This window comes from Lepidochelys olivacea (genome assembly GCF_965140295.1).
Source record: "Lepidochelys olivacea isolate rLepOli2 genome assembly, chromosome: 17".
Classification (NCBI taxonomy): domain Eukaryota; kingdom Metazoa; phylum Chordata; order Testudines; family Cheloniidae; genus Lepidochelys; species Lepidochelys olivacea.
In genome coordinates this window covers 18,825,142-18,850,337 of record NC_140427.1, presented here as the reverse complement: position 1 = coordinate 18,850,337, position 25,196 = coordinate 18,825,142, and the positions used below count along the sequence as shown (strand labels likewise).

At 38.0% G+C, this 25,196-nt stretch overlaps 1 protein-coding gene across 3 annotated transcripts in view; it reads right to left on the bottom strand.

Annotated features, from left to right (window-relative positions):
* Positions 1 to 25,196, bottom strand: part of CUX1 (cut like homeobox 1) — a 406,407-nt gene that overhangs the window by 82,426 nt on the left and 298,785 nt on the right. For 2 of the 3 annotated variants that reach the window (XM_084651150.1, XM_084651151.1), the window contains exons 16-20: positions 24,137 to 24,202; positions 22,628 to 22,729; positions 19,093 to 19,919; positions 16,533 to 16,698; positions 15,848 to 15,904 (exon numbers count right to left, since the gene is read on the bottom strand). The exons of the other annotated variant lie outside the window; for it this stretch is intronic. In XM_084651150.1, coding sequence (XP_084507276.1) covers positions 15,848 to 15,904; positions 16,533 to 16,698; positions 19,093 to 19,919; positions 22,628 to 22,729; positions 24,137 to 24,202 — 1,218 coding nt within the window. The remainder of the gene's footprint in view (positions 1 to 15,847; positions 15,905 to 16,532; positions 16,699 to 19,092; positions 19,920 to 22,627; positions 22,730 to 24,136; positions 24,203 to 25,196) is intronic. 3 annotated transcript variants of the gene reach the window in all.

The following is a 25,196-nucleotide window of genomic DNA, read 5'->3' as shown; positions in this document are numbered from 1 at the left end:
TCCAAAGATCAGATGCACCACATTAAAATGGAAGTGGATGATTGGGGAGCCAGCCCAGCAAGCTCTGAAGTTTCTCCAGAGTCCTTAAAACCTGCAGGTTCAGCAGGACTTCAGGGCGTAAGTCTCACTTCAGGTAAAAGGACAAGTGGACCTGAATCTTACTTTCACAGCTTTTACATGGGTCTAACTTCACTGAATTCAATTGACTTATTCTGGATTTACAGTGATGTAAGATAAGAATCAGACCTGAACTCACCCCCACTCATAGTCTGAAAATTGTGGGCATGCTTGAAATTTACATAAAACTGGGGTTCTCTTGTACATGCTCAAAGGAAAGATTTCCCTTTTTCTTCATGTGGACTATGCAGGGGATTATATCCTACAATTACAGGAGGATGGATGGGATAATCTATCTGATTTGTGATGTATCTTATTTTGATTCTTTCAACTGCAAGTAGCTTTTACAGCAGCACCTCCTCAACTGTGCACTAACACTGCCCAGATCTACAGAAGATAGCCAGCAGAAGGTTCATCCTGGAGAGAAACAACAGATACTGGTGTTCAGAGGCTTGCAGGTAGTGATTGACTTGACTAGTTACAAACTCTTTAGAACAGCATGGACTTGAACATGATCGAGACAATAGGCATGGAAGTATCCCCGCCAAAAGAGGTAAATGGATGAGTGTGCAGTGTTAAAATACTAGGTGATGGATGCAACCTTGTCAATCCCAGAAGGATGACAGCCTAGAAGGTGACATATCCTGGTAGGATGTCTACAGCATGGTTTCTTAAGCAGAACTGTTTGTATTTCTTCCGAGGACTATGGATCCCAGGAAGCTACGCTCTCATTTCTACAGGCTTGGCAGCAAGTGGTTTCCTTCTCTTTTGTCCTTTTGCCAAGACAATGTAATCCAAAGCCTTTTGGTAGGACAAGAGCGATCTGGACCAAATCCATCCGAGTTCTCAGAGCAAATTAAAAATTTACTGTGTTGAGACTTTTTCTGTGGCACATTTGACTTCCAGAAAGAAGTACTCAGTCCTATATTAGCTCAACAATAATGGAGTGAATATACGGTTGAATGTGTGTTACTGCCAAAAGGTACAAAACATAGAGATGTTGGGGAAAGACCATCTGAAACATAGAAGGTATTCAGGGGCCTCTAACAGGATTAAGAAAAGTATTATATTCTGAAGGCAGCACGCAGACAATAGCTGCCTTAAGTTTTAGGCAGAAGTGGATTGAAAAAGCAGATCCACTATAATTTTCAGAGACAAATCTCTGCAGTTTATCCAATCCACTATTTAAATTTCAGCACACAGCCCTCTATATACAGTAATAACCTAAATTCCATTTAGTGTTCATTTGAGCAGTCAGGATAAAGTCATTTCTTATTATCTCCCCACTGTGTAAAAAACAGCTTGAAGGTAGGCAGTCAGCAAGCATTTTCACCAAAAAGTAATTATTGTAAGTGACATTTTTACTGCTGGCATGCCATAAGGCGAACTGTGCATTTGGAAGGACAAGTTGCTGGAACAAAATGACAGGGTACTCTGTGACATTCTGACAATAACCCAAACATTATTTAGCTGGCGATTGGCTTGATGCACCACTTTTCATAAAGTCCATAGCTAAGGCTTCCGGTCCATACCAAACAAGTCATATTCAAGTTACTTATAAATGAATATCAGAACAACAACATAGGACATGTAGTAGTGAGAGGATACAACAATCTGGTTATTTTTTCTATAGCAAATTATTATAGAAGAGGAAGACAGATAAACATCAACAAAGGATTCTCTTACCACCTCCCAGAAGAGCATTTGATATCTGAGAGCCTGTTTTTACCCACAGATGAGTTGATGGGCAATAAACAGATTTGGATAGGTTGCCCAAGATCAAAGTGGCACATACTGAGACTGGATTAGCTCCTAGTTTTTCCTAATTATTAGTTTGTACAATATCTCCATTTTAAAGACTAAAAACCAGAGTATATTGGGCCTACTCTCGCTGATGTATCTTTAGGGCCTTATCCATTTCCAGGTAAAGTCAACTGCAATACTCCCACTGAATTATGCATTCAGTTTTCTGGCATCTGAAAATTTCATGCAGAATTTGGTCTTCATTTTTCTACACTGTGATTTTAACTCCTGCACAGGAATTTATGTTTTCACACAGTAATGAGCTTTTTGTGCACCAGTGGTGAAATGAAACACAAATTTGATCTACGTGAGTAATAAATCAGCTAAGCATTTGTGGCATAATACTACAATAAAGCCCTCTTATGATTAATTAATAGTACTGATTTATGAACATTGAATATTTTCTCAGAGGTAGTGTTTTAATGGATTTATTTTCAACGAGTGAACCTTGCCTATTCACAATTTGCACATTAATATGGCTTATGAAAATAAGCCACCTCTCCAGAGCCTAAATGTGTGAGACAGACACATACAATAATGTAAAGCAAGTATGTATATAAATTCATGGTAGTGAATGCCAGCTATTGTTAAGATTATAGATTTCCCTGGATGATTCTTGTGTGGTGGTTGTAGTGTTTATAACTGAATAAATAAATAAGAATGTTAGAACTGAAAAAAAAAACTCTTAGGTCTGAAACTTTCCAGACTTGGTCTTGCCTCAGAGGTGAATTTTCGTGGGTGACAGAAAAAAATCTGAAAAATATCCCTTCTGTGTCAAACATTTGTGTGTTTTTGAAAGAAAAAAAAATCAATTTAATTCCTTGAACCAATAATTCAAAAATTACATAATGAAAACAAAAAAGCCTAGGCTGGTCACCTGGCTACTACTTCGTCGTCTTTACATTCTGAGAAAAAAATGAAAAACAAAGGCCCCTGCCCTGCAAATACTCATGCTCATGAATGTGTCTAAGGTTACACATGTGCAGAAATGTTTGCAGAATTAGGGCCAAAGGTTGTGACCACTTGAATAAAGTTACTTCTGAGCATTGGCAAGGGATTATACGATCTCGCCACAATTTTATGCTGCATTTTCCACAATGTTATGCTCGTTCCACACTTACATTTATATATAAATTTTCAGCTGTGGGCACCTGAAATATGTAGCAAAACTAGATGGAGTTCAGAAAAGAGCAACCAAATTGGCAACTGAAGGGCCTGACATAGGGTGGGCTTTCAAAAGTCCTCGAGAGAGTTAGGTACCCAACTCCCATTGGCTTTTAATGGGAGCTGGGCATCTAACTTGATTAGATACTTTTGAAAATTCAACCCAGAGTGCCCAATATTACTACAAATTACGTCCCTTCAGAACGATGTTTGCTAGCAGTGGTGCAGTTCACAGCAGTGGTAAAGGCCCTAGTGTAGATCAGGCGCAGGCAGTTTTAAATATAGTATTTCAAGAGCAGAGAAGAAAACGTCACTTCCTTAGTCTCTACCATACCATCTCTATCGATATAGAGTCCCAAACTGCCTTAATTTATAATGTGATAGGGTGGCAAAGATGTCAATTAGGCCAGTGCTCAGTCGAAATGAATGCTTTTATCATTGTCTAGCACTGGTACTGGCAACCAGTGAGAAAAGTTCAAGTTTATGTCTAGACTGCCCCACAGTTCAGACTACGCAGTGTGCATACAGGTGCTCCGCAGTTACTCCCTGTGTGAATGCTGCAGGTGCAAATGAAAAGGTGCCAAGTTTGTATTAATGTAGTCTGTTTAAAGAGGACGAGGTTAATGTGAGCTACGTACCTTTTATAGAGTAGCAGCCGTTTTAGTCTATATCTGCAAGAAGAACAGAAGTACTTGTGGCACCTTAGAGACTAACAAAGGTATTCGAGCATAAGCTTTCGTTGGCTACAGCCCACTTCATCGGATGCACAAAATGGAACATATAGTAAGAAGATACACTCACACACATACAGAGAAGGTGGAAGTTGCCATACAAACTGTAAGAGGCTAATTAATTAAGATGAGCTATTATCAGCAGAAGAAAAAAAACTTTTGTAGTGATAATCAAGATGGCCCATTTAGACAGTTGACAAGAAGGTCTGAGGATACTTAACATGGGGAAATAGATTCAATATGTGTAATGACCCAGCCACTCCCAGTCTCTAGTCAAACCCAAGTTAATGGTATCTAGTTTGCATATTAATTCAAGCTCAGCAGTTTCTCCTTGGAGTCTGTTTTTGAAGCTTTTCTGTTGCAGAATTGCCACCCTTAAGTCTTTCACTGAGCAGCCAGAGAGGTTGAAGTGTTCTCCTACCGGTTTTTGAATGTTATGATTCCTGATGTCAGATTTGTATGCATTTATTCTTTTGCATAGAGACTGTCCGGTTTGGCCAATGTACATGGCAGAGGGGCATTGCTGGCACATGAGGACATATCACACTGGTAGATGTGCAGGTGAACGAGCCCTTGATGGCATGCCTAATGTGATTAGGTCCTATGATGGTGTCACTTGAATAAATATGTGGACAGAGTTGGCATCAGGCTATGTTGCAAGGATAGGTTCCTGGGTTAGTGTTTTTGTTGTGTGGTTGCTGGAGAGTATTTGCTTCAGGTTGGGGGTCTGTCTGCAAGCGAGGACTGGCCTGTCTCCCAAGATCTGTGAGAGTGATGGGTCGTCCTTCAGGATAGGTTGTAGATCCTTGATGATGTATTGGAGAGGTTTTAGTTGGGGGCTGAAGGTGATGGCTAGTGGCGTTCTGTTATTTTCTTTGTTGGGCCTGTCCTGTAAGAGGTGACTTCTGGGTACTCTTCTGGCTCTGTCAATCTGTTTTTTCACTTCAGCAGGTGGGTACTGTACTTTTAGGAATGATTGATAGAGATCTTGTAGGTGTTTGTCTCTGCCTGAGGGATTGGAGCAAATGCAGTTGTATCTTAGAGCTTGGTTGTAGACAATGGATCGTGTGGTGTGTCCTGGATGGAAGCTGGAGGCATGTAGGTAAGTATAGTGGTCATTAGGTTTCCGGTATAAGGTGGTGTTTATGTGACCATCTCTTATTAGCACAGTAGTGTCCAGGAAATGGACCGTTTGTGTGGAGTGGTCTAGGCTGAGGTTGATGGTGGGATGGAAATTGGTTGAAATCATGGTGGAATTCCTCAAGAGTTCTTTTCCATGGGTCCAGATGATGAAGATGACATCAATGTAGTGCAAGTAGAGTAGGGGCGTTAGGTACCCGCATGGCCCCACAGTATGCCAAGAATAACGCTTCCTTAGCTCTCATCCCCCAACGCCCCTACTCTACTAGTCAGTAAAAGACTTAAGGGTGGCAATTTTGCAACAGAAAAGCTTCAAAAACAGACTCCAACGAGAAAGTGCTGAGCTTGAATTAATATGCAAACTAGATACCATTAACTTGGGTTTGGATAGAGACTGGGACTGGCTGGGTCGTTACACATATTGAATCTATTTCCCCATGTTAAGTATCCTCAGACCTTCTTGTCAACTGTCTAAATGGGCCATCTTGATTATCACTACAAAAGTGTTTTTCTCCTGCTGATAATAGCTCATCTTAATTAATTACCCTCTTACAGTTTGTATGGCAACTTCCACCTTCTCTGTATGTGTATTTTATATATCTTCTTACTATATGTTCCATTCTGTGCATCTGATGAAGTTGGTTGTAGCCCACAAAAGCTTATGCTCTAATAAATTTGTTAGTCTCTAAGGTGCCACAAGTCCTCCTGTTCTTTTTAGGTACTTTTTAGTTCACGCCCACAGGATCCACAGGGGGAGTTGGTATGCACTGCTATTCACTTACAGATAGCTTATCTAATTGGCTAAAGAATGCTTTATTCACCCTCTGACTTTAAACCAAATTTATAACCCAATGGAAGCATACTAGGCTCCAAACAGGATTTGTGTCCACATGCAGCGTGGATAATAGTTTGTTAGCAACTACAGCCGTTAACAGTGTTTCATCCTTACCAGGGCCTAGGCTGACACACAGTTGCCTTCTTGTGTAACTGGTTCTTCAAAGTATTTTGCTTTGGGGGCTATCCTGTGCTACTAGTTTGGCTGGTCGTCTGTTTCTCAAGCCCTCTGTGGGTGTGTCTTCTAGGCAATCTATGCACTATGGTGTAGCTGCCCAGGTGCTCCCTGATACAAAGAGGTGCTGATACAAAGAGTTCTGCAGCACAGTAAGAATTAATATGCAAACATGGCTATGAGGGAAGAGATACTGCACTATTGACATAAACCAAAACATACAATATGTAACAAGTTAAGAGGACTGGGCAGTGTTGAGGGGTCCTAAAGAGAATATCTGTATTCACCAATAATGGGCAGTGTGAACATCAAGGATGTAGAGAATTACAATATTTAAGCTTCTATTAAGGGTATAACTAGATGTAATGGGACAAAATTAAGAAAAGAGAAATTTAGGCTACCAGGAAAAGCTTCTTGGCAGTGCTATTAGCCTGTGGAATTAGATAGCACTTTTTAAAAAAAGACTGGACAAAACTCCAAAAGATATGGTTTAAGGAACACTCTTGAACTGGTCCAGGGATGGACTAGATGATCATTACATTAATGCACTTTTTGAAAAACAAGGAAGAAAACCGGGGGCTTGTGTTAGCATATAGACAATCACAGTTTTTAGAACCACAGCTGAGATAATTTTAGAAGATTATTTTTAAGTTAAATCAAATTTTAATTTATATAATTAACACTCGCATCCTGGCAGGTTTTTAAGACACCATTGTACACCACCAAGCCCTCTTTAAAAACCTGATTTTTCTGTGTTGCCATAGCTCACTACTTCTTCAGAAATCCATATTGATTTAAGAATACAGTAACTGTTAAAAAAATTATCTTCAGTAACCTTATTACTAAAGCAGCTTGTGTGTAGGAACAGTTTTATTAATGAGTTCCTGAAGATTAAACAAATATCTGTCATAAAAACATCCTACCAAGATACCAAAAACAAAACTTGTGTTTAAATTGCCTTATTGTAAGCAAAAATTTATCATTATATGACAATTTTTCACCGATTCAATGCTTCTAAGAGGTCCTAACTTCGTTATTATTGTAACATCTTTGCTGATGCTCCAGTCAGTTAGAGACTAGAGCTCATCATGCTATCACCATCATATTCGTTTGGTCCTCTCTCCACCTCAAGCTTCTTAACAAACTTAGATAGAGTATGCAGGTACTTCTATGAACGTGTTCAGTGTCTTAACCTCATTTGCCCCTGGATATACAGCTTAAACCAGGTGCAACAGCATACATATGTCCAGTGTACATCCTGTTCTGTACTGAAGAATATTCCCCCCTCACTAAACAATGTGGACATTCATTTGCTAGGGGCAAGATACTTGAGGGGTTAATATCTGGATTCTTTTTCTCATAAGAAAGGCCAAACCATCACCAGTCATATATGTTGGTATAGCAGATTGCTCTTCATCTTAACAGAAAGCGGCTGAATGGACTGTCCCTGCGTGTTACTGTACTAAATGCAAAACCGTTCTGGAGGAGTACTGGCTAAAGTACTGAAAGAAAATGCCATTTAGATTATACGCAACAATATTATAAAAGCTATTAAGGTATATTATTTTACACATCCTCATAATCTCTCCATACTGCTTTACTTAATTTGTGATAAAATTGTTGAGAAAGGGTACTTAATGTAGGACAGTCAGTAAAAGTAATTTATCATCTTCCCGCTTCGGTGCTCATGTTATCAGCGAACTCATTTTCTGCATTCATCATGCAATCAACCTATTATTTGCATATTAATCAGGCAGTGGACCATGAAAGAGCTGCATCCCAGCCAAATGCTGCACTATCTCAGGAGGAACACTCAGTAATTATCATACATCAGTGTTATGATGTGGTAATTGATTATAACATCTTTCTGTTGCCCCTGGGGAGTCCCACTGCTAACCCAGCTTCAGCCATTCTGTGCAGTTTTCTCTCTGACAATTAGAGAAACCATTGCTGTCCTTTTACTAGATTTTTTTTACCTTTACAATAAGCAGTTTTAGAGCATTTCCAAGTTACCTTTAAAACAAAAACAAAAAACCTTCACAAGAAAAATAACTGTCTCAAAACAGGAGATTAAAACACAATTGTATTCATTCCTGCTCATCCTCTCTCTCTCAAGGTCTTATGGATTTTTAGGTGCTGATCTTGCTTGCATAATACCAGTAAACAAAATAAAATGTTGAAACTTCACTAGATTGTAATTGTAAAGTTCGTACAAAGAACAGTTTAGCTACTTTATTTAGGTGCCAAATGACAGGCTAATTTTGGTCCTCTTGTAAAGGACAAATGAAACATCTACTAGTTCCAACTTACTCTATATTTAGGATATAAGTTCCAAAAGAGAAAAGGAGAAAAACAAATGTAAAACAAAACTGAAGTTACACTAAGACTAAAGAAATTACTTGTTCATCTGTGTGAAAATATGGAGAGTGGGAGGGGGCAGCTTCCATCACCTTTACACATCCCAATATTTCCTTAGAAAGCAAAGGTATTAGGGAGGGTGCTGTGGTGGAAGAAGTATCTGGGAGGTGGATCTGATGAAGCTTTTTAGGAGACAGGAGCAGCTAGGGTATGTTTTATAATGTTAGGATAGGGGAAGGAGAAGTGGAAGTAACAAATTGCAAAGCTAAATTTTTTTTTTTTTAAAAGGAGTATTTGTATCACCGTCCTAGTGTCTGACGTGAGATGCGCAGACTACTGATGTCCAAAGGAATTTTGCTGGTGCTCTGCATTTCTCAGGATCATGCCTTTAAAATACTATCAAATGGTGCTTAGGTTATTCTGGATGTAGAATACACTTCTTAAAGAGGGACACAGGGTTTCAAATACTATTTTTTTTTAAGAAACAAATTTCCTTAAATTTATTATTAGTACCACCTTTGATCATTAAAACTGTAAGAATTTTAAATATCAAATTCACTTTATTTATATTCTTTGTTTAATTTTTGCATTTCACTCAGCTCGAACAATGAAAATAGACCAGTCAGTTTCAGTTTTCTTTATACATGATTTCTAGTCTATTTAACTTTATGGTTCCCACACAGTAGCATTATATTTCAACATTTGGTCTGTAGGGGAATGTTGACCTAGAAAAGAAATGGTTTCCATCAGAATTAAAATAATCATAGGAACAATCTTCTGGATGACTTTACAAATTTTAAAAAATCTCAAATATCTATCAAATTAGATTCGACACATACATCTTTTCTTTTCTTCCTCTGCACTGAAACAAAAGGGACAGCCACAAGGTAACTTGGAGGATACTTAATTTTCCAGTAATTTTCAGTTTTCTCTTCTTGGAAATGATTTTACATATTTATCAATCAAACACACAGCTCCTTATAATCTAAACCTGATTTAATTATAATCTGGTTTATAATCTGTTACTTTCCACCACAGAATGTTTACTTCATGTTAAGACTAGTTCCTGGGAAACATACCTGCCTTAGAGCTGTATCCTCCTTATGGATTGGAAGCAATGACCTGTACATTTGGAGCATATACTTTCTATTCAATAACTCAGGAAGGAAACAGTCCATCTGTTTTATGCAGTCAAAGCAAGGTAATTCTCACCCACCTCAACAGTATTTTACTAAATTGCCAAGCAACCTAAAGTTGTAGTTTGCCTGTATCCATTACCATAGCCAAGGGGATGAAATAGATTAATACCCTCTTTCCCCCCCGATAAGCACTCTTATGTGACCAATCCCAGAAGCCAAACCCTTGTAGCTTCCTATGAAGAGACATGTGCCTCACTTCCCTTCAAGCAACCAAAAACCCAACATGACTCCTCGCCAGCAGACAAACCCTCCCATCACTGAGAGACAAATGCCTTATCCTAGTGATAAGTACCCTTCCTGACCTCTTTTGCAGCTGCCAAGCCCTCCAGACTCCCTCTCAATATAGAGGAAGGTGCCTGACCCTTCTTCTCAGCTGCCAAACCATCCAGAGCCCTATCTCCCCCTCCCCAAGCTGTCAGACCTTTGGACACCACAACACAAATACTAAGGCATCCTTTATGTCAAAACTGCTTGCTGATTTAGGGTCAGTTACTCTTACATTCTGGTTTTCAAAATATGAGATCATTCTTTCATACCCAGCTCCTCCTGGAACTAGCAGCTGGCTGTAGGATCCACTGACTGTTTGTAAAGAGGGAGGGTCAGAGAATCGGGGCTCTCTTATCACAGAGGGAAGATCCCCTCCAAAAAAAGGGAGGGATGGGGAAAAACATAGATGAATGATTAAGAATATAAAGAAATTGAGAGAAATGAGTGTTTGTAGTCTATCATATTTAACAGACCAGATCTTCACTCTGAACTAAGCTTGGAAAGAATATGTACCAAGGAGGTCACATGGTTTGCTTGATCTTAAAATACTTTTGATCTAATGAATTATAGCAAACTATTCCAGAAGCAAAGTTTTCATCAACAATTTTGGACTATTGCAATCCCTTAAATAAAGAACTGTAAGCACTATGCTGATCTAGAAATATCTCAGTGCACTGACATTGTGCTAATTGGTACTTTTCCATAACTGCCTGACAAAAACAGCAGTGGTAACAGTACAACTAATTAAACTTTTCATCTTCAAACTTTATACATATTCACTAATTAATTATGAGAAGCATCCTGTGAAGTAGGTATTATCTCAATTTTTACAAATGGAGAAACTGAGGCAGAGAGCCTTTATGACTTGCCCAAGTTTACTGAGGGAATCAGTGACAGACAAGTTCTAGAATGCCTGAGTTCCTGGCTCCCAGTCTTGTGCTCAGACCATAGGACAGCTGATTTATGGAGTCCACACAGCCTGACCAAAAAAAGAAAAAATATAGGTTGCAATGGATTATTTGCAGTTCTTCTAAAAATGAAGATATAGACCCACATTCACTATTTAAAATAAATTAAGATCCGCTTCAGGGTATTGCACGAGTTCCCTTTCCTCCATTTAAATAGGGAAAGAGTGTTGTCACCAAGTTACTACATTACATCTACAATGAATCTTTCCTTATAATGTTGGTGCTCATAATTACAGATTTTATAATGCCAAACACACTTTTATACCTGTAAGGTAAGGACCACAGTGAGGAGGGAATTGTGTTGCAGAAGTTTTGATCATTGTTTACCTAGTGTATGTGGACTCAAAATAAAAATGAGTGGGAAAGGGTTTTAACAGGTGAAATTCTAGGTTAACATGCATAAAAAAAGATCAACACTTGTATGATAAAGACATCTCCTATGCTAAAGGGTCTTTGAAAAAGAATAGCAGGTAGAGTTTCAATAAAATCAATTATTTACTAAGCATCAATAATACACACACACAGAGCTATAGGCACGCAAAACAGATTGTGACTAAAAGAAGAATTCTAGAAAAGAAACAAATGAAACTAATGTTCTAGCAATGCTGTCCATGTTATATTAAGAGTCAACTTTAATTCCAACTTTGCACTGCATTTCAAGGTCCCAATAAAGTGCATTGGATAGTGATTCTCCTCGCTTTATTGATACTAGAAAAGTTACCAGGAATGTTGTCATGGTCCAAATTATCAGGGAAATAGCACAGAATTTAACCATACACATTAGACAGACTATAGCAGCTGCCCTTGTGAGGTACCAGTTGAAATCAACACAGCTTGAAATCAACACAAACTGGGGCCAATTACTTTAGAGCTGCAAACTCAGTATGCACAAATGATGTGGAAACTTAACCAATTTGCCTATTAAAATTACATTTTAGAGTTAGCACAAGAGGCTTGAGTCTGTTGAGTTATCCATACACTCTGAGGAACTAACTAAAAAATTCTATTCTGATCTGGCTCACACTGATAAGAGATGGCATTTATATTTTTATTAGCCTCTTTAACCAAAGTTTAAAATAAGTAATTGAATTTAACCTACTTGTGTAAGGAATTCACGCCTGCTATTCTGAAACCTGTCATTAGTCTTATGACTCTTACGTCAAGAGATCCCCCTTTCTTCTCCATTTTATTGGCCATAAAGTCATATTCATCAGAACCATTTCAAACCATAAACAACTTTGTTAACCGAGAATGCATTCTCACAGAACCCAGTATCTCTTGCTACAAGGAGATATTAGCCTGTTTCACAGATAAAAAAATCCAAATTTGGAATGGACTCAGGAGCAGAGGAACCAATGTCCATGTACATTAGCACATGGGTCTAACTATAGAAGTTCTCAATAGATTGGTCTGAGCTACCTACTGGAACACCTCCTATAACAGTTGTGCTCCTCTGGAACTATAAAGCCATGCACAATAAAGGTAAGAATCATGAGAAAGGGCACAGAGTTTTTTTCATGTCCCGCTTGAGGCTATCAAACTCCTTTCCTCAAGAAATCAGAATCTCACTACTTCCAGAACAAAAGAGTAACACTCATATCTTTGCCTTAGTTTTCTCACAACAGTAATTAGAACAAGACCGTAAACAATATCTAATAACTCTGTTGCTGCGTAATAGGGAGATTGACCCAATCCACAATTAACTACCTGTTAGCCTTTGTTATTGAAAGATAACACAGTGATGAGCATGGTATGAATAGAGATAGACAGATGAGATATTTGGCTTTCCTGTCATTCTGCAATGCAAGAACTATCATCAGATCTGGAGTAAACTTTGTACTCGTCTTTGGATTTTTCCATACTTCTTTCCTAAGGGATGATAAAGATTAATCGTCCCTTGTTGTTACAATTTTTTTTATTTTGAAAGGAAAGGTTTTATGTAATATTTCAGTAGATCTAAATACAGTAAATCTTTGGTTTTTAAATCACTAGGTGGTACTCAATTATCTCAAGCAAGATTTTGATTTAAAAAACAAGCTTTGATTAGCTCCCCATTTTATGCAGCTATAATCCTTTCTTCAATTCCCATGAGCATTACTACTGCTAAACAGCATGAAGTTAGGAATGATGGATGGTACCCAGAAAGGAAGACAAACAAAAGGGAAATTCAAAATCCCCTGAGATCACCCGCAGCTGTACTGACAAACGAAGATTTCCACATTAGGTCATACGAAGACCCTAACAGAAACACATACCAAAAAGACATGCAAATCTTTAATGTAGTATATGGACACTATATGACCTTCACAAAGGATAAATACAGAAGTGAATTAAAAATTCAACATTCTTGGGAATATCAAGATAATCAACAGAATTGGTACATAAGACCATGGTATCTTTAGTTGGTAAAGTTTTACAGACACTCAGTAAAGAAAGCAATCCAAATAAAACCAATACAGGAGCTACATACAATACAAGTGTTCAAAACACTCAACCATATACACGTCCTAATATTTATTGCAACTCTCTAATACTAATCTATCTTTGACCAACAAAAATGCACCTAAATAAGGGCCAAATTCATTAAGAAAAAGAAGAAACATGCTGATGCAGTTGGGTGACATTAATTCTGAATTTTTTTTCCATATGATTTGGTCCATGTTGTTGACACATACCTCATTAAAAAGACAGATTTACCCAAAGGCAAAGGTAGAAAGATACATTAAGAAAATGTTAGAAATAACATACTGAATTTCTTTTTCACCACTGGAAGTATAGATACAATTTGCGTGTAAAATGCATTCAGCAGAACTTGTGCAAGGATCTTCTGATTACTAGACTGATGCTTAAAGCTCACAGACACAGAATACAGAAGAGTATCCGATTATATTTTGGTATCAGAGGCTATTCTTGCAAATACTTAAATGTGTTAAAGGTTTGGACCCTTTTTTGTTTATTTATCATATACAAACATGTAGATTTATGATCTTATATCATACAGAAAAGTCCTGAATGTTAAAAAAAAGTTACATTCTCCTTGATTTTTTCTTTAGATATGTCTTGCCTTCATTGGTTTTGCTGGAAAACTCCTTGAAGGACAATCAAATTAGAGTTGGAGCATTTACAGCCCTCAAGTAGAGGGGTGGGATGCTGAATCTTTCACAAACACAGCTTTTCTACCAACTGTTTGCCACGCATTTGAATTAAAATATAGGAGGCAACAAAAACGATCAGATTACCCTTCTCCTCTCAACTGATCATGCTTTACTCTCTTGTTATCTGTGATGTGATAAGCCTATTAGTTCTACAAATATAAAAGGGAAAACAAGAAATGAACTTCTAATTCTAAAAATAAACAATTTTATTCATGTGTTTATTTTTAATCATAAAAAGAAAGCCATGGACACAATCCCATCTTTTTCCTTATTTGCAGGTCACCTTTAAGGCAAGAATAAAGGGTGGTAATCAATAATATGCTCCAATCAGGTAATAAAAACTTAGCACTTTGCAAAATATTAGCTCAAGGACAGTAACTGACAGACTAGGTGGGGATGTGTAGCAGTGGAGCAGAACCTCACACTAACTCATCTAAACTTCCTGAAGGAAATAACCGTTAGCTACTAGCTATCCTCCTGGGAACCCATGAGTTGATCAGACTGCAATACTGTAGGTCAGTATTTCAACCCTTTCTTAATTACTGTTAGGGACCAGAAAAATGATTAATAATAAAAATATAGCCTTTTCCCCTTCCCTCCCATTTGAAACCCTACTATTTTTAAATGACCTATTAAATGTATTATTTATGATATTTTCTATGTTTTCTTAAGTGTTTATATATATTTTTAAATTAGAATTGTGACTTGTGTCAGATGAATGCTACAGAAAAGTAGATATTGCATACTTTCATGAGCAGCAGTGTAAAAATGCCTCAGGAAATTTACGTTCTTTAAATACTTGTAAGTAACAATAGCTCTGTGATTGCAAAGACTGTTCCTCATTTTATTCATGAAGATTTTATTTTCATGGTTGATTTTAACGCTGACATTTTGCCTGTATTCAGTCCATTTTCATCTAACTCCTGGGGAAAGTTTAGAGAATTTCTCAATATGAGAAATAAATAAGTTTAGAACCACAACTGAGGGTGAAAAAATATATCAACAAATAAGGCAGTTAAGGTATGTAGGTCATATTACAAATGAAACGCTTCTGTTTTACAACCTAATACATCTCACTGTAAGAGTCTCATAGTAAGGGAAATGGTGGAAACCCTGTTATTTAGGGCATTTTACCTAAACTGGACCAATTATCAGCAAAAGGTACTGTGTTACAACTGCAAGGAGATGGACAAGATAACCTAACAGGTCCTTCCTTTCCATTCTGAACTCCTGTAATTCTCTCATTTATAGCACCTGATCATCTTGCAACCACAGAACACAATTATTTCTCTAGCCTGGATACAGTATAAATGGCTTACATCAGTTAACTGTATAACTGGCTACATAGTGTGCGTGGGTAGAATTTGGTATCAAGCAGCAGGAACACAGCTGGTTTATACTTGGGCTCCCTACTGTAATGGTCATCCTCAGAAACATCTTTAAGCAATTCACTTGCATTTTTCACACATCTCTGTTATGTTTTAGTGAAGATATGGGAGAGTGAGTTGCATATTTAGCAATCTTCCTCAACTTTAAATTAGAAAGCTGGTTTAAAACCATAGCTGAGGGTGAAAAAAATATACCAACAAATAAGGCAGCTGAGGTATGTAGATCATATTACAAATGAAACGCTTATGTTTTACAGCCACTGTTACTTCTCAAATTGATATACTATGGTAAAAAAAAAAAAAATACAGTGCGAATGATCTCAGATCACAATCTTCCAGCCTAATGTATTCTGTTAAATGCTTGCATTTTCAAGATCTGCCATAGCAACACAGAGGGATGAGGAGTTAACTGTTAATAAAAAACCCTTAAGGTGCTCCTGCATGCTATAACAACAAAACACAAGAATCCTTTGGGCATCAAGGCAGCAGAAACAGAATAAAATGTAGTGAATTACTTTACAGCAAATCATTTGAAGCCAGTTGATTACCTGAGCTTGCACATCCCTGCTGTAGGGAATCCTGCAGTGATGTCACCGAGAGGAGGACTAAGTAAGAGAGAACAGTAAAATCAGGGAACAATAAAGGAGACTCCCAATCCCCCAAACAAGGCAATAACTCCAATTCTAAATAGATTTAACAATTAGTCAAATGTTGATCTCAGTTACAACCAAGTGAAGGCAAAATCTGCCTTGGTATTACTAAAAACAACCACTAGATATTTGATACTTCTAAACAGTATAATAAAAACAATGGTAAAAAACAGAATTAGAACCACCACTTCCCTCTTTAAAACTTAATTCTTTTATCTGGTTACATGGATCAAAATTCTTCAGAGAACTTTAGAAACAAGTAATTCCTATTAAAATGTGACTGAATTTAACTTTCACATTTTTCTAGACATTTATCCAAAGTTGCTTGATTTATATGCTGTATTTATTCATAAACTCCATTATCTTAATTGGTAACTCATCATCTCCTGCTTACGACTTAAGCAGAAAACTAATCCTTCTGTGTAAAATCCCAGTGAGTCCCTTAACAACAGGTTGTGAAGTTGAGGTGGGCAATTCTACTTACACAAATGGCAGAGCTAACTTAAGAAAAAACTCTCGCTTACTGCAATTTAAAAATAATTCCTCTCCTTCAATGCCAACAACATAGTGGAATTTTAATTACCTTGTCCTTGTTGCTGTCCTTGTGCAGGCAGGACACACTGTCCCAGCTCACCATTCAACCAGAGTTGCATGCGAATAAATGGTTCTCTGCCTTTTTGCGTCAATTTACTCCATGGCTTTGGCCTGGAGAGCATGTCACTGACACTCCCTTGAGATAGGCCCAACACCTGAAATGAAGCAACCAAGAATGGCATATTAGCACATTTTATTTCGGGGTGGGTAACTTCTGTGATATACTTCCTACCAGCATGTTGCTAATGTCACATGTATATTAATCATTAACCAGAAAGCACATGGGGAGCCTTCAGTTACAAATGCACATTTTATAAGTAAATGGAAATGTGTGTGTGTGTGTGTGTGTAAATATTGAGTTAAGGAAGGAGTATGTGTTCTTCCTACAGGAGAAAACACCTACAAGAGCACAGGGAGCTGCATAACACACTGTATAATGTAATGTCATCAGTTCTAACTGGAGAATCAGAGACCTGGTCCTAGCAGGTAAATAAAAACAGGAAACGATTTTCATGTATTTTGTTTTAAAATAAACATACCTGAAACTTTCAAATTTACCCATCAATTGTGCTAATCACTTAAATCTTTAACAGCTTCATTTTGTACACGTTAGCTCATCTTTAACAATGAACTGCAACTCTACACAATAGTTTAAGAGAGGAAGTGTAGACAATTAAAACTATAGGAGGAATGTAGATAGGCAGAATGTAATTAGCTGACCTGGAATTCAGCCAGGACACTTGAGTTTAACATCCATTGTTTTAGGAAAGCTCCATGGAATATCTAATGACCCCAAGTGGTCAAGCTCTTAGTTTTACAACCTATTTGAAACATGGTACTTGTAGTAGCATAATGTACCTAGTATCCTGCTGGGACATAGATTCAGTACCAAACCAGAAGGAATAGTGCCACCTGCTGCATCACCAACACCACTTCTTGTAGCTTTAGATGTTCCCTTGGTGGTCTTCCATCCAAGTAATGACCCAACCTGACTCTGCTGAGCTATGAGATCTGAGACCATTAGAACTCTGAGTGTTGTAGCTTCAGAATGCTACATTATACAAGACGTATATGCATCACCAAGGGCTCACTTAAAAAAAGATACTAATGCTAACTGGGAGGCTGGACACTTAAGGGCTAAGCAATGACTATATAAAGAATTCTTAACTAAAAATATAAAACTGAAGAGCAGAGAGAGTTCCAAATCCCCTTATATTATTTTTAAATATTAAACAAGAAATTTCAGGTTTCCGGAGTCCCTTAACCTTCACTTACAAAAATCTGTTGCAAGGATATTACTCAAATAGTCCATGAGTTCACTTTAGCGCAGTGGTCCCCAAACTTTTCAGGGTCACCCCCCCTTATCCAGTCCACACACCCCAGTTCCCCCAGGAGCCAGAGCCGCAGCTCCCATGGGGGGTGGGGGGGGGGGGTTAAGACTGGGGCTGCAGCTGGGGGGGCAGGAGGAGGATCTGGAGCCAGGAATGGAGCCGAGGCCAGGGGCCAAGGTTGGGGCTGTGGCAATGGGCTGAGGCTGCCCCACAGTTTGGGGACCACTGCATTAGTGTCTCAATATATGTTCCAACTTAAAATGAACGTAGTTGAGGAGTGTGACAGATATTACAACCACATGCAATATTGTTGGGGTCCATTTGTTTTAAACGAATAGTTTATATATATATATGACTGTGTTCTGCTTCATGGGACAGGGCTACCACAGCTCCTCCAGGAATTCAATCAGCCAGATTGTCATTTTCCCCTCCCCACCACCCCAATAGGTAAGTAAAGTCTCCTGGGGAAGCTTGCACATAATAGCTGAAACTAGATTCCCCAGAGACCAACAGACAAAGAAAGAACTTTTTGATAAATAGCCTGAGTTTAAACTGACTCAGGACCTTCTGTCTAGGTGTGGGAGGGCAATCTTTGTGGAAGGGTTAGCAGGGACAGACCTACTAAGCCCTCATAAGACTGATGGGTGACCTCTGGTTAGTACATAGGAACTTTTACTGTTTTAGTATGTTTTTTTTCCTGTATTGCTTGCATCTTAAGAATAAATGTGCTTGATTATAAAGAGCTGTGTAGTAACTTGTAACTACAGGCAATTATATATATGTTCATAACCTTTACAGAGAAAGGAAAGTGGAGACCCTGGCCTGTTTAGGTAGCCTGGCTTGCTGAGAATATTACAGCGAAGTACGGGAACTGTGTCCAAGAGGTGATGATTGGGAGCCAGAAACTGTTAAGTGGGTGTTCTTGGTGGACCACAGAGGGGGAATACACATGCAGTTGCCCTGAACTGTGAAAAGAAGAAATTAGGTTTGTGTTCGTACTGTAAGCTATTGAAGAAGCTTTACGTATAGAAGTTAGAAGCTAGAAAATCTGTGCAATGTCATAAGACACGACTCATACCTTTCACTTGTAAATGTATTTTGTAACTATTGAATGAAAAAGAAATGTTGTGCCTTTATGTGGCAGATTCCCATCCCCATGCATAACAATATAGCACTACATGTTTAAAGTGTTAGTGTAATGAAAAATCAGTTCTTTACCTTTTCCCCAAAGATCCTTTGGCAGATGCCATTCTTTGCTAGCTTTTCTTTGACCTGACGAGTTAGTTCTATTGTATCCACTTCCTGGTACATGTAAATCTCATACTGCTCAGGTGTCAATGGAGGAACTGAGGGTTTGGATGGCTTTGATATAGGTACAATAGGAGAGGAAGGAAGGGGGCTATTTTGTGGTGTCTCACTGCGGCTTGCCCCAGTAACGCTCAATTCAGAGCTCTGGGAATATGGAGATTCAGCATTTGGCCACTCCTTCCAGTATTCTGAAGAGGATGGTCCTTGGAGTTGGCTACGATCTGACCTTGTCTGGTTGCTGACCTTTTCTTTTCCACTGCTGGCTTCCTCGACCTTTGTATCTTCAGAAAGAGTGGTATTTCTTCTGTCATGCTGAACAGTGTTCCACCAATGGTCCTTCCAAACACTACTACGTCCCAATTCATTTTTAACATGCCTCAGCACACCCTGTGCAGAATCAGTTATTCCATGAAGCTCTAAAACTGGTGTTTCTTGGTGCTCCTTTTTTAGCCCAGAGAGGTTCTGCAATGCAGATATATTAGAATCCATGACAGCTGAATGTTTCTTCAATGACAAAGCCAGTGGAGAATAACTGGAAACTGATGACATTGCAGGTGTAGATATTAGTTTTGGGGACAAGATGGAAATGTCGGCTTGAGACAAAGGTGGTGTTTTTAAGGCAGGTTCAAGGGCAGCCTGCTGTGCTTCCATTTCACGTCGGGCTTGTTGCAGAATGGATCGAATGGCCTCATCAGAATTGCCACTGCTAGATGCAGAAGGTGGCTGAGCCGGCTCAGCTGTGAAAACAAACCAAAGATGAAATGTAACACTTTTTATATAATATACACATTCTTCTAACATCAGTGTCACTGTAAATGTTTCCCAACAAACCTGTGAGGGAATAGACGGTCTGCAGTACATTTTTACATATATAAAATCTTATTTTCTCTAATCAAAGAAGATAATTTTCAAGAGTTATGCCCTGGAAAATATTTGCAGCCACACATGTGCACACACACACGCAAACTGCATATGTATAACTGATATGCGTTGCAAACATTTCCAAATATACAGCTTTGAAAAACTGGCCCTATTTCCCTCTCCCCTCCCCTGCAAAACATATACTTCCCCAAAAGTGACATTAACACTTCATGGTCCCAGCAACATTTACTTAAGCATTTGGTTCTCAATCTCCTCCAAATGAATCATGCACAAATAAAGTCCAGGTCATCCAGCTGCACTGCTAGTGTCCTGTTACAACAAAAATAATCTGGTATGGTTAATCCTTCTACTACCCAAAACAGAACTGGAAATTTGAAAACTCAAGGACTTTTACAACAAATTTAATTCCTTTCTTTCCCTGACTACTCAGCTTTCTCTCTCTCTTTTTCCAAACCACTGAATGAAATGTCACTAAAAAGAACACGATTATTCAACAGCTTTCAAAAATAAGCGTGCTGTCCAGTCATAGTGGTCTGCATTGCCAAGCAGAAGCTCTAGGAAGAACTCTTGATCTCTACCCTGTATAGAGCCAATGGGCATCAAAGAAGAGACACAGAGTCCAACTGAAGGGTTTTAGTGGTGAATCAGTGCTGATATGGCCTTCTTCAGCCAACGTATGCAGCAGCAGAGGTTGGAATTCCAGAGGAGACTCCAGTGTACTCTTCTGCAGGGTCAGGAGATTTGGTAGGGTGGTCCTGCATTTGGATTTATAGCAGTCTCCACTGAGACCTGAGTTGAAGATGAATTCCAAGGCTTAAAAATCCCATTATGGAGGTTGGGCAATGTGATGCACCTGATCTGACTAAAGGAGCTGTGCACTTCAAGAAGCGGCCATAAATGAAAATAAATAGGGTTAATATAATTATGATATTATCCTATAATAATACTGTGAGTCAGCTATGCATGTTTTCATTCTGCTACCCTCTGTCCCTTCTCCTTCATGCCCCACAAAATAAATCAGAAATAAGGACAAGGGAAAAAAGTTAACAGGGATGCCTCTTTTGCTTTAGCTAACTATTTCTCTCATAGGAAGTTTTAGGCTTAATTAATTAATGTCTGCAAAGCACTTTGAGATCCTCATATGAAGTGTGTTGCAGAAGAATATAGTAATTAATCTGTTTTAAATTACTGTATCTATTCCACATTTAGACACCTAATAACTTGTTCTGTTTACTAAAAACATCTTTCCATTACTCCTGCAGATATTTTTTGCCATGTGATTTGTTTTAATTTCAAAGCTGAATATCCAAAGTAATAAACCAATATTTATTTATAAAATTAAATTTAATGCAAAGCACTTTCTAGTGCAGTGCCAACTCCTTAAGTGGATATACAGAATTGGAGAATTAGGTAGAAAGTTTTGATAGCTGTCAAATGCATGGAAAATTACACAGTGGGAAGATAACCTGGACATGTGCATTGGAAAAGGAAACACTGTTTGAACTGGCATGACCATTTTGAAGCGCATTTTTAAAATCAGAAAATGGAAAGCAAATAAGCTCCAAGGAACAATTTACACCATGAAATAAAGCCCTGTAAAAGTCAGATTCAGGAATGATTGTGTTATAATCCCAATTCATGAGAAATATAGTGTGGTGAGAACATACTAATTAAGGATTAGCTCATGACTGGCCCCAACACAGGCATGCAGAGGAGTAAAATGGATTAAATTATCAACTATGGTGGGTCTTTTGCTGTTTGGTCAGATGTGGGGAAAAGAAGGGCAAGGCAGGAGCAGGAGAGGAATTGTGACCTTCCTTAGATATTTTTAAGGTCAGGCTTGACAAAGCCCTGGCTGGGATGATTTAGTTGGGGATTGGTCCTGCTTTGAGCAGGGGGTTGGACTAGATGACCTCCTGAGTCCCTTCCAACCCTGATATTCTATGATTCTATGACTTTTTCTAAAGGTTCTATCTAGCACTAAGGATATAAAGGGTTTCAGAGTAACAGCCATGTTAGTCTGTATTCGCAAAAATAAAAGGAGTACTTGTGGCACCTTAGAGACTAACCAATTTATTTGAGCATAAGCTTTCATGAGCTACAGCTCACTTCATTGGATGCCGATGAAGTGAGCTGTAGCTCATGAAAGCTTATGCTCAAATAAATTGGTTAGTCTCTAAGGTGCCACAAGTACTCCTTTTATTTTTGCGAATACAGACTGAGTACTTGTGGCACCTTAGAGACTAACCAATTTATTTGAGCATAAGCTTTCATGAGCTACAGCTCACTTCATCGGCATCCAATGAAGTGAGCTGTAGCTCATGAAAGCTTATGCTCAAATAAATTGGTTAGTCTCTAAGGTGCCACAAGTACTCCTTTTATTTTTAAGGATATAAAGTAAAACTTAATATATATTATGTACATGAACCCCTCCTCACTCCAAAGAAACAGCTCTGCAAAAATATGTTCAAGATTTTAAGAACATAATTAACCAGAAAGCTCATGATAATTGTTTTAATTAAATTCTGAAGTAAAAGGAACAAGAGACAAAGTGAGCCTGTACCTGTTTTCTGTACTTGCAGCTCCCTTTTGGCTTGTTCTAGAATGGATTTGATGGCTTCATCAGAGCCAGTCTCTGTGGTTCGGATTCTTGTGGTGATGTTACCTGAAGAGTAGAAGGAAACTAATGACATTAAGCAATCTTTTTAGCAAACACCGAGTGTAATGCCTGCAATTCATTCCGAGAACAGTTTGCAGAGGTGCTTGTAAGCACTCATTGGGAGGATTTTAAGATTTATTGACCTTCACTAGTACTGGAAACTCCATTGTTTTCAAGAAATTTCCTCTGCTTGAAAATACACGGTATATTACCATTCAGCAGCAGCTACGGGATAACTTTAATATATAAACAGTAGAAGAATCAGTAGGTCATGTACTCAGTGTCAAGTACTACACAAATTGTACCATCCAGCAGGAATTTAAAAAAAATCTTGAGTCTATTCCCTTCTTCGGGGGAGCTAAAAATGTGATGTCATGAACCACATATAAAATATCACATTAGCTGGTTTGACCCTGTATGAGATCTGAGTACACTGTACATTTTATTCCAGATTGGAATCTAAATCAGAGAACATTGGATATAAGAACGCAATATTTATTCTAGTTTATTTTACCTCTCCAGGTTGTCAAAACAATAGGAGAAATACATTTTTAAGTGTTGATAACCCTTAAGATATTCCCCAACAATAAAAGGCTTATTTCTTGTTTTTAAAGCAAAGAAAGACAGAAAGAAAATTCCTAATGATTTTGAAGATTACTTCTGTTGAGTGCATTTTTCATCATGTAGTAATGCTCTATAAATGATCTACATATATCACTAACAGGGCCCACATAATTTTCGACCAGAAACAAAACAAATATTTTAGGGTTGGTTTTCTTTTTTATTTTGCCATCTTGCTAAAAGCAAAATTCTGTCATTGGTCTGAAACAAGGCAAAAAAGTTGATACTTAAATAGCAGCTCCTACTTCTTCAATTAGTAGTTTACTGATCTGATCTTCAGTGAAAGCTTTGTCCAGGCTTTTTCACATATTATGCTAAGGTAAGTTCTACACCATTTCAAGAGCAACTTATAGTGTATTTGTCAACATGTAATCAAAATCCTAGGAGAAGAACAGTACCCGTAGTACGGATGAAATACTTTTACCTATTTGTGAAGGAATTACTTAATATTGGGTAACTTTCTTGCTTGGAAGCCACAAGGAAGACAGCCAAACAGTATCTCAGTAGTTTTAATTATTTGTAATGCCACTTCTATCACTTATCTCTTTTTATATACATACATATTTGGATGGGGTATGGAGGCAGTATCCAAAACATGTTAAGTTAGTATGGTAGTGGTGGAATTAGAAAAAGTGAAGTGTTCTTGTAACCCATGGTTTGTTTTATACTTACTGTTTTTCCATCAGATTCCAGGCCAGAATCAAACTGCACAGCTTTAAGGAAACACACAGCTAGAGCACACTCCATTTTCTAGATATTAACTGCAAAGAAAAACACCTGCCTGTGACGTACCTTCAGACCCATTTCTTCGTTTCGGTACTTCCTGAAATAGTCTGTTCAGGTTCTGGCCTGGATTCTCTGTTGAAAAACAAGTTTGGTAAGAATAAAACAATCAGGGGATGATTGTGCTGACATCATGGGCTGTGTGACATGAAAAGATAGCTGCCTATCACTAAATACAAGGGTTCAAGCTTCTCCTAAACCCTTTGAGTCTTTGTCCAAGCATTAGAGGAGCAGGCTACTTTGGAAGAAGTAAGGCTGACTGATTTGTTAATAAAAATTACATCTATATACAGAATAGAAGTTAGATAGATATAAATAAATGTCTAAAGATAGGTAGATAAACCTCCCAAGTATAATCATCAAAAGGAAGAACAAATTATAAATGTAATGACGTTCGTTTTCATTTAAACAACATCTGTGGAAATGCTGCCTATTCTTTCAACTATTTCTAGGTTTTTAACAGCTTTCTTTTCATTTTCTTAAATGCAAGCTTTAGTGTTTATTTAAAATTAATCACACTGACGTGAAAGTGAATGTTACTTCTTAAGATTTTCTACATAAATAAGCAAAGCTGCTTTAAAATCTGGGTTAATTTTTTTTGTCAAACTAATGATCTTATGCATCACCCATATAATTTTTTCAAGACACACAGGAAAAATTGCCACCAGAGTTATTAAGGGCACAATAAACATATGTTCTCTGCAAATAATCCCTACTATAATTTTGGAGGTACATGTGGTGGCTGATGTTCTTGAGAGCTACTTTTCACTCAATGTTTCATTCCAATATCAGGCTATTCTCAATTAAGACAGGCTTTAATATACCAGCTCTTCACTCTTTCCAACAAAAATCAATCCAGTCCAGAGTATAAAGAAAATCTCTGCTTCTCAGTGTCAAACATACTATACTGTGTAACTGCTGGAAAACAATGTAGTTGAAAATTAGATTTAGAAAAGTTATGTTTTGTAGAGCATACGTTCCTGCACCGTAGCTCTGTAAAACAGTAAGGTGAAAAACAATTCTGTTGCATAAACGGCCTAGCAGGAGAAAAGTTTTCACTGGTTTGCAT